The sequence below is a fragment of the Diabrotica undecimpunctata genome, chromosome 3, assembly GCF_040954645.1.
Source record: "Diabrotica undecimpunctata isolate CICGRU chromosome 3, icDiaUnde3, whole genome shotgun sequence".
In the NCBI taxonomy this organism is placed as follows: Eukaryota; Metazoa; Arthropoda; class Insecta; order Coleoptera; family Chrysomelidae; genus Diabrotica; species Diabrotica undecimpunctata.
Window position 1 is genome coordinate 45,589,718 of NC_092805.1, and position 11,779 is coordinate 45,601,496.

General features: G+C 36.1%; 1 protein-coding gene across 1 annotated transcript in view; it reads left to right on the top strand.

Annotated features, from left to right (window-relative positions):
* LOC140435576 (uncharacterized) overlaps positions 1 to 9,550 on the top strand; it is a 30,102-nt gene extending 20,552 nt beyond the window's left edge. The window contains exons 3-5 of the mRNA XM_072524324.1: positions 1,276 to 1,469; positions 8,955 to 9,213; positions 9,310 to 9,550. Coding sequence (XP_072380425.1) covers positions 1,276 to 1,469; positions 8,955 to 9,213; positions 9,310 to 9,488 — 632 coding nt within the window. The 3' untranslated portion in view covers positions 9,489 to 9,550. The remainder of the gene's footprint in view (positions 1 to 1,275; positions 1,470 to 8,954; positions 9,214 to 9,309) is intronic.
* Positions 9,551 to 11,779: the final 2,229 nt, after the last annotated feature.

Genomic DNA, 11,779 nt, shown 5'->3' on the forward strand with positions numbered 1-11,779 from the left:
AACTGGTCTCGTGCAGCCAGTATTGAGTTTGCACGTTTCATTGACAGGCTAGCCATGGCATTTACTTTCTTACCGTGCACAGATCTCTTCCATACCAGAAATTCGTATTCCATCGTTAAGAAGTATACCGCTTACGCTGTAGAACTTAGTACTCTGGCTGATTTACTTTTGCTAAGTTTTCTTAAAAGATTGTGGCTCTAGCGTCGTATCATTACATACATAAAAGTATAGGTGCTAGTACGCTAACCTGAGCCAAGCCGTTTGTTTAGATTTGCCAGTGACTTCTCCTTGCCTTAAGACTAACGTCCTATTATTCGTATGATTCGTCTATTTTGTAATGCCTTTTTCTTTTCTCAAAACTCACGTAGAATTGTGTATCGTGTATGATCGTGTTGATGGTGTCATATGCGTTACTTATGTTGTCGGTGGCGAGATCAGTTATCTGTTTTTCTTCTGATCAGTTCTCGACATGTTTCATCAAAGAGTGAATTTTGCTGGTGCAGGTCCCCCCACGTCTGAAAAAATACAGCTTATATAAATGACTGAAAATAGATTTAGGGCCGTAGTTTTAGTATATCTATGACTTTTTTTCTCCATAGTTTTGATATTTGAAATGTCGTTCAGCAGTTATTAAACAGGCGTAGAATCCAGATTTTTGCCACGGTTATAAAATGTTTAATTTGATTAACGCATATATCATTGACACCTGGGGTTTTAAGAAAGCGGTTAATAAGGGTTTTTTAAATAAATATAAAACAAGAAATAATTAGAAAACAACTCTAGTATGTCGTTGTTTTCACAATATTTATCTATGGCTTCAAGATGTGGATCAATTGAAGATAAAATAGCAGAAGAATTGACGCATTTTAAATGAGGTGTGGAATCATAATACGAAATCATAAAATGGAAAATACTTTTATAAATTTTAAAATCCAAACGACCAAAGACAAATACCTTACTTTTTAAAGAGATTAATAGACTACAGCTTCTCATTTGTGAAGAATATCAGATTATTGATATAATAAATCATGGGAGATCACACACCGTAAGGACTAACATAGAGACAAAATGATTAGTTACAATCTTCATTAAGAGCAATCTGAAATCAATAAGGATGGATAATGTAAAAAAAATACAAACCCCAAAAGAACATCAACATTCATGATCAGCTTATACGCTAAAATTTATAGAGAACAAGAAGTTTATAATAATTATATCAACAATTTAGCAGACAATATGTTAGAGTTTTTAATATATTTATTTATTTTTTTACAGATCCAAACAATTTGGAAGATTTTCAGCAAACTTTTAAAACATTCACGAAAACGTTAGTGCAAAATTGTGGATCACCTAATATTAATTTAAAAAATTTGGGTCTTTTAGTTTCATACAAACAAGTTATTAACCCAAAATTAAGCAAACTGGCTGTTATTAATGAGGACCAAATATTTGTAAATCAAACTTATCAGGTAAAATATGTTTTAAATTATAAATATGATATTTATTTTTAAAAGTGTACAATGCAGCATCTAAGAGTTTAGAAAAAAATAGTAATAGCAATGCCATTCGTAAATTCAATGATTTTAACACTAACACTTAAACCACAATTAATTAATTTATATTATTTTTATTACTTGACATTACAAATTATATATATATATATATATATATATATATATATATATATATATATATATATATATATATATATATATATATATATACAAAACTCAAATATTTGGGTGTGCAGCGCAAGATAGGACAAAGAAGTACTCTTTTTAGTAAACCAAGCTTTCGCAAATCTTTATTTGCATCATCAGGGTGCTACAATAAACAAAATTAGTACAAAATAAAGAAAAAGGATTATTTTGCATCTTACACTAATTGAGGTTAGTTGTCGTGATGTTTATCAAATAAAATGAGCAACTCATTTGACCCCTACAAATGATGGCGAAAACTATCCAAAATTGTTTTTAAAAAAAGGTTCTTTAACAAATACATATTTAAAAACACTTTAAAACACATATACATGAACACTTAAATAAAATTATGTTAAAATAATTACAGAACATGTCATAAAATAAAATTTAGGTTATAAACATTCTTATCAGAAACAAAAGAATTAGTTGTGAATTCGTTACTGCCAACTTAAAACGATAGAACGTTAGATCTTAATGATAACAATGTAAAGGTAATAGTATACCTGATAGACGCTGAACTTCTTGAAACAGAAAAGGTAAAAAGACTTATCTTAGAAGAAGTAGGAGAGGTATTCTATATCTCATATATAATGAAACTTATATTGTTGATGATGAATTGTCTGTATTAGTAGATTCGTGTTTATCCAAAGTTAACAATAATGAATATAAGTTGCTTAAATTATTGGTATCTGTCTTTTTGTTAATAGTTTCTTTTTCTTGAAAAATGAAAGCCATCTCGAGAAACAATCTTTTTAAATAATTGCTCTCCGTGGATAGGATTTTTACATTTGGAAAATCGAAAGAGTGCCCTGTTGTGTTAGCATGTGTGGCTAGAGAACATCTATCAGGGTGTAACCTAATGTCACTCTTATGAAGAGTCAAGCGGCTAGAAACTTTTTGGGAGGTGTGACCTATATAAGAACCTTCACAGCCCAAACAATTAAGTTTGTAGACAACATCACTTTTATCTAAGTTTGGTACTTTATCTTTCAATGACTTGTACAAAGATCCCACAACTAGAGTGCTAGAGTTCATGATGGAGGTGGAAACTGATTCATTCCTACCGTTTTTTGACGTTATCATAAAGAAAAACCAATCCCAAGGTTTTCATTACTGTGTTTATTAAAAACCCACCCGTACCAATGGTTACTTGCATGCCCACTCTTAGCATACCCCTTCACAAATTAATTCAGTCATTAATACACTTGTCTCCAGATCAATACGGTTTTGCGATGATGCAAGTAGACCCGCTGAGTTCTTTAGTTAAAAACAAGCCCTAATCCAAAACGGTTATCGCCAAAAATCACATTAATAGGAGCATCCACAGACATCAATTTCCCACTCAATCTCAACCCAAAGACTCAGACCCTTATCATATGAAAGCTTTGTTTCCTTGTATGAAAGGTATCACTGACAAAATTCTAAAATCAAGATGAATAAAGACAATATTTACCTCCCAAAAAAACTTTCATGTTTTGTCCTATCAATCAAAGACAGCATTCCAAATGAACAACACGGAGTTTATAAAATTCCTTGTGCAGACTGTCCCCAATCCTATATAATCCAAACAAATCATAGAATCCAAAATAGGATTTATGAACATTCCATTTCTGTTTGCAATTTCGACTCAATTTCAGCTCTAGGTCAACACCATCATCATACAGGTCACAAAATTGATTTTGAAAGCTCCAGAACCATAGCTGCCATCCGTTTCCAAACCAAGAATTATCCGAGAAGCCATGTAAATTAAAAAAAAAAGGCCAAATTGTCAAGATAAAAGAGATCATGGCATACGGTTACCTTCGACTTGGAGACCCCTCATAAAGAAAATACCGTCCGCTCCACCCGTCAACCAAAATCCTACTGTCAGAAATGTTCGCGCCAATTCCCACGCGACCAATTACGTATATATATATATATATATATATATATATATATATATATATATATATATATATATATATATATATATGTTCGGATAAGTTTCCGCGGTCAGATGAATGAAAATTACTGAGTTCTCGGGAAGAACCGCGTTGAGAATTTAAATTATTAGAGAATTTAAATTTACATTATCTCTTATAAAACACTGCATGTCTAATACATATTTCACGTTCCAAAATCGTTTCTATCGTCAAATCAAAGGTGCCCCAATGGGATCGCCCCTCTCTCCCGTAATAGCAGATATATACATGGAACATTTCGAAACAGTAGCCTTGTCTTCGTCAAATCTCAAACCCACCTGCTGGTTACGGTACGTTGATGACACCTTTGTCATTTGGCCCCATGGTAAAGACACATTAGATCTCTTCCTCTCCCACCTGAATGGAATACATTCCAGCATTCAATTCACGATGGAAGTTGAGTCTGAAGCGTCTTTGCCATTCCTTGATGTTCTTATTCAGAAAAATCCACCTCACAGTTTTTCCTATTCCGTGTACCGGAAACCAACTCATACAAACCGCTATCTCAATGCCCAGTCACATCATCACCCCGCTCAACTTAATTCAGTCATCAACACTCTTATTTCCCGTTCCATAAGACTTAGCGACAACAATCACAGGTCATTCGAAATCAATTCAATAAGACAAACACTCCTACAAAACGGCTACCACAAAACCCAAATCAATAGAAGCATTCAAAAACTTCTAAACCCCATTCCATCCAAAAAAGAAACCTTGCCGCCGGATCAACCCAAAATCTTTCTACCTTTTATTAAAGGTGTCACTGTCAAGATCAGTAGAACTCTTATCCCTCTTAATATCAAAACCATCTTCACCACTCACTCCAAATTGTCCAATCTCGTTAGATCCGTAAAAGACCAAATCCCCAATGAAGACCATGGTGTCTACGAGATAGCTTGTTCCAGTTGCCCACGTACATACGTAATACAGACAAACCGACGAATCCATAACCGTATTTACGAACATTCTCTATCAGTCAAACATTCCGATACCACTTCAGCCCTAGCCCAACATCATATTCAGACAGGCCACAAAATAGATTTCGAAAAAGCAAAAACCATCGCTCCCATCCGCTCATTAAAAGCGAGAATCATTCGTGAAGCTATCGAAATCGAAAAACGGCCTCACAGCTTGAACACGCGCGATGACGCGAAACGATTGCCGGCAACATGGCGACCCCTTCTTCAGCGACCTCCCGCCCACACCGCTCAGGCCACGTCAGTTCAGACCACGTCAGCGCATACCGTTCCCGCGCATACAGCGAGTATAAAAGCAGCCACACAGGGTAAGACCGGTTGTCACTCGACACTGGGGAGTAGGCAGATTGAGACCTCAGTGCCGAGAGACAGTTCTTGCAATATAGAACACGATACTGGTACGTCTCGAGTGAGGGGAGTAGGCAGATTGAGACCCCGAACTCGAACCGAACCGTATCCCTCTTGATAATGGCTCCAAAATGGGTGCCGAAACGTCGAGTTTTAAATTCTCAACGCGGTTCTTCCCGAGAACTCAGTAATTTTCATATATATATATATATATATATATATATATATATATATATATATATATATATATATATATATATATATATATAATTTATTATGGTTTTAAGTTTCTTGAACCGTACTACATTTAATATAAAATTAGTTTTTCTTGTAAACTAAAAAATGTAAACAAAAATTTATATTAAACTCACTAGGCTTCCGGGTTGAACCGTGACAATTTATACTGCACCGAGCGTCCGGCATCGCCTCTGATGTCTTCTTTATGACATCAGAGACTCTGGACATTCCGGGCATGTAACGTTTTGGCCTAACCATACTTTTGAGTTTGCAGTTCAGCGTCAGCCGCTGAACAGTACGGACGTGGAGTAGACACCTGAAGACCGCCGAGGAGTTGCAGCGTTGAGTCGAAGCCAGACTAATCAGTCTGTTCCGTGAGTATAAGCACGGCAACGCGGAGAAAAACGTAAGCAGCGGCCGAGGCCACTAGAGGCAAAAGCCTTTGCCGAGACAAAGCTGAACCAGGGAGATTTGTATTAATCGAATCTTCACGGAGGCCAAAATCGAGGCATAGGCAAGTGAAAAAGTAAACGGGCTTAACCCGTCGGGATACTCCCTGTGCTACGATTGGGATGACACAACAAAAAGGATGAGACAAAGGAGCAGTGAGGACGAAAAGTCCAAACTGGCAAAGATGAAGTCGCTATTGAAAGAAAAGGATGCCGAAATAACCCCATCCTATTAGTACTAGGAACGTGGGAAGAGAAAAGTACAATGAAAAGAGTTAAAAAGAAAACAAAGTGGACGAACTTCAAAAAACTCGTGAGTACTAGAATAAATATAGTTCCAGTGATAGACAACCCACGAGAAATAGAAGACAGAGTCCTAGAGTTGGAAAACATCATCCAACAAGTACTCAGCAACAGCACTACAGAAGAGGAAGTAGAAATGAACACGGGAAGATTTAAGGATATACCGCAAGAAATAAAAGATTTGATAAGGGAAAATAACAGAGCAAAGCAGACAGCAAGAAGGACAAGGAACCAGGCGGACAAAAATAGAGCAAATAGGTTAAACAGAGAGGTCAAAACAACACTACAACAACACCGTAGTAAAAGCTGGGAAAACCACATAAGAGATATGGAGGAACAAGGACCAAATATGCAAAATATTTGGAGGCTTCAGAGAATACTGAGAAATGACAGAAAGCCGATCCCTCCATTACATGGAAAAAAATGGAATAGTCTACACTACAGTGGAAAAAGCAGAGGTAATGAGAAGTACTCTCGAAAGAGAGTGTACATTAAATTACCACCCAGACGAGAACATCGACTTCATAGAAGAAGTCGAAAGACATAGAGAAAGACCCGAAAATCCAAACGAAATCATCCCTCCTACATCACCGGAGGAGTTAAACGACCTAATTAACAACAGCTCGCCGAAAAAGGCACCTGGTTCAGATCAAATAATGAACAGGGCTCTTAAATACTTACCAGCGAGAGTATATTTAACAAATATAATCAATGCGATGCTAAGATTCAAGAAATTCCCAAACAGACGGAAAAAAGCCCATGTCATAATGTTACCAAAGCCCGGAAAAAACAGCACCTTCCCGCAAAACTACAAAACAATAAGCTTGCTACCTGCAATCAGCAAGATTGTAGAGAGAGTAATACTCAGCAGACTCCAAGCTGAAACAGACAGACTAGATATAATACCCGAAGCCCAATTCGGTTTTAGATCAGAACACACCAGTGAGCTACAAGTACTCAGATTAACAGAGTACATAGCAGCTGGATTTAATGATAAACAATACACAGCAGCTGCCTTCCTAGATGTAAGCAAAGCTTTCGACAGAGTCTGGCATAAAGGACCAATCTACAAAATGAGAAGATACGGCTACAGCGGAGCAATGACAAGACTAATCTCTTCGTACTTAAGCAATCGTAGTTTCAGAGTTCGAATAGAACAAGTCCTATCTAAACTCGGAAACACGGAGGCTGGAGTGCCACAGGGAGCGGTACTGTCACCTCTACTGTACACGATATACACAGCAGATATACCTAGAACACCAGGTACATTACTAAGCCTCTATGCCGACGACACAGCGATAGCGGCCAAACACAGAAATGTAGACATAGCGGTAAACAACTTACAAACAGCGCTAGATGACATAGAAGAATAAAGTTTAAAAAGGAAAATCGCTGTAAACTCCGAAAAGACACAGGATGTACTTTTCAAAAAAAAAAACCAACAACCAGAAGAACAGGTGACTGTGCAAGACAATCCCATCGAGTGGAAAAGCGAAGCAAAATACCTCGGAGTAATCATGGACAAAGGTTTAACGTTTAGTAAACACGTAGAAACTCCTGGCTAAAGAATCTACGGGAATGGTATAGCTGTAGCAGCAACGAATTGTTTCGGTCAGCAGTTTCGAAAATACGTATAGCCCTGATGATCGCCAACCTTCGGAACGAAGATGGCACTTGAAGAAGAAACACGTAGACGCTACAATACAAAAAGCCAACATGGCAAGAGCATCAATAAGAGGCCTAGCAGGAAGAAAAAGCAAACTTAGAATAAAAACCAAAATAAGATTAATAAATAGTATAATTCTTCCTATACTAACATATGCATCTCTCGCATGGGAACACATATGTAACACAACAAAAAAAAATACAAGCGGCACATAACAGCAGCCTAAGAGAAGCAGTAAACGTACCGAGATACGTTGCAGAAAAATTCCTTTTCAGAGAATTACAACAAATTAGAGTGACTGATATAATGAAGGAAAAAGCAAGGACAAAGTTCGCGCAGATAGAGAACCTTCCTAGTCACATATTGCGAGAGATCATGAAGTACGACGCTTTCCACAGATGGAATCACAAGAGACCCAAACAACAAATAGTAGAATAAAACCAAACGTACTAGAGAGAAAATCAGTAAATACACCAGAGAGAAAACAAAACACCAGAGAGAAAACACTACAAAAAACAACAAAAATAACGCACCAAGAAGATAGTTCGTAGCTCAAAAAACTCGTGGACAATCGCAACGTACAGCGTGGACCCAGTTAATTTTAAGTAGATAATTATTATACTAATATGCACTAATTCTGATTTTATGTTACAGGCATCCTACAAAAAAAAATCCAAAAAACACACAAATAACGGCTTCGGCCACCAAAAAAAATCAAAAAACTACTAACAAAAACCGGCTCAAGCCACAAAAAAATATCATTAAAAACCCGGGCACGTAGGGCCCAACCCCTTGAGCACCAAGTCGCCGAACTAAGCCTAGCTCAGAGTAGAGACTTGAGGCCCAGGCGGAGGCCCTTGTAAGCAATTTTATTTCGCGGATAAGCCACGGTAAGATAACAGGATTATACCGACAATGCGCTGTCCTGAGTTTTGAATTCGGTTAGGAAACCATGTTGGAGTTCTATTACCCAGAACTCCCACCTGAAGAGCATTTGGCTGATAGTTGTGCCCCTATCGCGCATCAGCGTGCTATAGGGGGGAAAGGGATGGTCTGGAGCATTGGAGCGCGGTGTAGTGACTCCTGTTTTTACTCGAGTTAATACACCTCGTTCCAATGAATTGTTACACCCGAACGTAATTCTTAGGGATGAACATGTCTCACAGGCTGAGTTTAATAAAATTGCTTGCTTGCTTGCCTTTGAGTTTTCAGAAAGGAGAAATTTACTTTATTACTCCGCTAAAAATATTATACATGTTTATAATAAACAATTTCATTTACAGTGTATATATAAAGATAATTTTATATTTTAGCCATGTCACTTTGAAAAAAATTGTAAATTTTCAAACATGAGCTGCAGATTTCTGGACACGATTAAAGACGAAACGATTGAATATTATTCAACTCTCGAAGATGGATTAAATGCCCTTCGGAAAGGAGACGCATGGGGAGCAGTTCATATAAAAAAAGATTTTTCTGACGCAATTGTTGCATCGTTAGGCTTAACTTATGATCCATATTATATACAATATACATATATAAACCAAATTAGAGTTTGGGTACATCCTTTAAGTAAGTATGCTTAGGGTTTACTTTAGACCCTGTATTTGTTATTATTTTCTAATTAAGAAATTCTTACATTATTTTTTATATGTTTTATCTTTTCAGGAAAATCAACTAAAACAGGCCTTAGTGAAAAAGAACTGCAGCAACGATTTACGAAAGTAATAGAAAAACTTCTTAAGACTTGTAGAAAAAAAGTCAATACAACGTATGACAATCAATCAATTACGGCTTTTCAAGATTTTAGTAATATTACTAGCTATGTCCAATACGCACCTCTATAAAAATAATCCTAAATAATTTTAATAAATATTTTATCTCAAAGAACAATTTTATAATTCTTGATCTTACTGTTATGCCCTTGTACGATTTCCTCTGGTATATTATTATCGTGTGAAGTCAATAACCAATCCCGATGCTATAATTATTGGTTGTAATCTAGCAGTTTAACCTAACCGATCTTAAGTTTGTTTTGATAATGCCATTATAATGCTTTATCAGATTTATTTTACTCACAACTAAATTATGATCACTGCTTATGTTAGCTGACGTTGGGCATCGCACATCTAATACTTATTTATATTGCGTAATTTTATTTGCAAGTATAATATACTATCATTTTTCCATTGATTTGTGTATTTTTGAAAGCATATTTGTTGGATAAAAAACTCGAGGTAGAAAGTGTTAAGTTTGGACTTATGCTTAACTACTACAGAACCAAAATCATGGTTATTAATCGCCAACAACACATTTTTCTATAACCCGAACTATTTCGGAGTGTAAGGTAGCCTCTATAATATATATTGGAGCTGTAGTTAATAGCAGACAAAGTTGTGAATCCAAAATTCGAAGAAGTATAAAACTAGCAAGAGCAGCAATGACTAAACTAAACGAGATATGGTGTGATCGTTATATTACTATGAAAAACAAGAATCATTTGAACTCTGCTATTTACCATCTTTTACTATGCATGCGAGACATGGACAGTCAGAGAATTAGATAGACGACGTACAGACACTTTTAAAATGTGGACATGGAGATGGCTCGCCGCACGAACGTTCGGGTTCTTAGAGAAATTAAACCCAATCAGCGTCTCTTTAGTACCGCTTACACAAAAAATTTAAAGTTTTTTGTCATATCTATCGAAGCGGTCAAAAAATGGTTGCGGTTGGTGGTCCAAGGAAGCGGCAGATCTCCACAGCGATGGGTAAGTTTGTTGACAAAAAGTATACTAAAGCAGCAGATGTAACATATGGCCCCGACCAGTAGAGAAATATCATTAATCAAACTATTCGATCTTCTCAAGCTCAATGATAAACCACAACACATCTGCTACGATGTTAATGACTATGGAAATGATGTTTGGCAAAAATATGTTATTTATTGTATATTCATTTAGCAGAAGAACAGCTAATAGCGCAAGACAGACCCATTGAATGTCAGAATCCATCGTGGCAATGATGGCATGCTAAGGACGGAGTGGTATCGTAAACCTTGTTTTAGTAACCGTTTTATAAACTTTCATTCTCAACATCCATCTAAGATGAAAACAAATTTGGTTTTGGCCCTGAAAACCAGGGTTATCAACTTGTCACACATCGAGTTCAGAGGCAGAAGACTAAAAAAGCTGAGATCTATATTACAAGAGAACTCCTATTCTATAGGGCTGTTAAATAAACTCATTTTCGGTTCTCCTCTTCCTTCGCATTTTTCTGACAACCAAAATTTTCATAACAATGAGGTCCGACAATTGACATTGACACAGAACACATCAGTGATACCATCTAAAATAACTTATGGTTGCCTACCCTACGAGGCATAATCCTTTCGAGGATTTCTATATTTTGGCAAAGGAAAAGAACCATTCAAAACGTTTTTTCTTGGAAATGTGTTCCATAAAATCTAGTACATCTTGCATCAATAAAAAGTCAGACATAGATAAACTGAACAACATTTACGGCCGGTTTCCGAAACGTTATTCAAATCTCCAATCATGTAATCAAGGATCAAATTTGATCAATTGTTAACAAGCGACAGGTTTCCGAAACGAACATTATGGTAAAATTACGTGATCACCGTTTATAGATTATTTGACATACGATTTTACATGGAAACAGTAGAATCGATTGTAATCGTTTATTTCTGTACGAATTGTTCTTTATCTTGCTCTAAATTAAGAAAGTAATGTTGCTGTTTCACTTTACCATCATTCCTGTTTATGTGTAATCTGCATTCTGAAAATCAACAAACAAACATAACCTAACTAACTAATAATTTTGTGTCGTTCGTTAATGTTTACCAATTTGTCATTTATCATCTTTAATTCTTAAAATGAACCTTTGTAACAATATTTTTGGGTTCTTTCTAAACAACAGCTTTTTATAAAACACCTTAGGTTTATGTATCTTACAACGTAACCAAAGATTTTATTTTATTTACTTACAACCATTGGTACATAACCAAAGATTATAAGATTAATTGTCCAAAAATCTCAGATTACCTGACAAGCTAGTATGACAGAAGTTTGACATAGATAAAACGATAATTAGCGTTTCGGAAACCCAAAATACTTCTG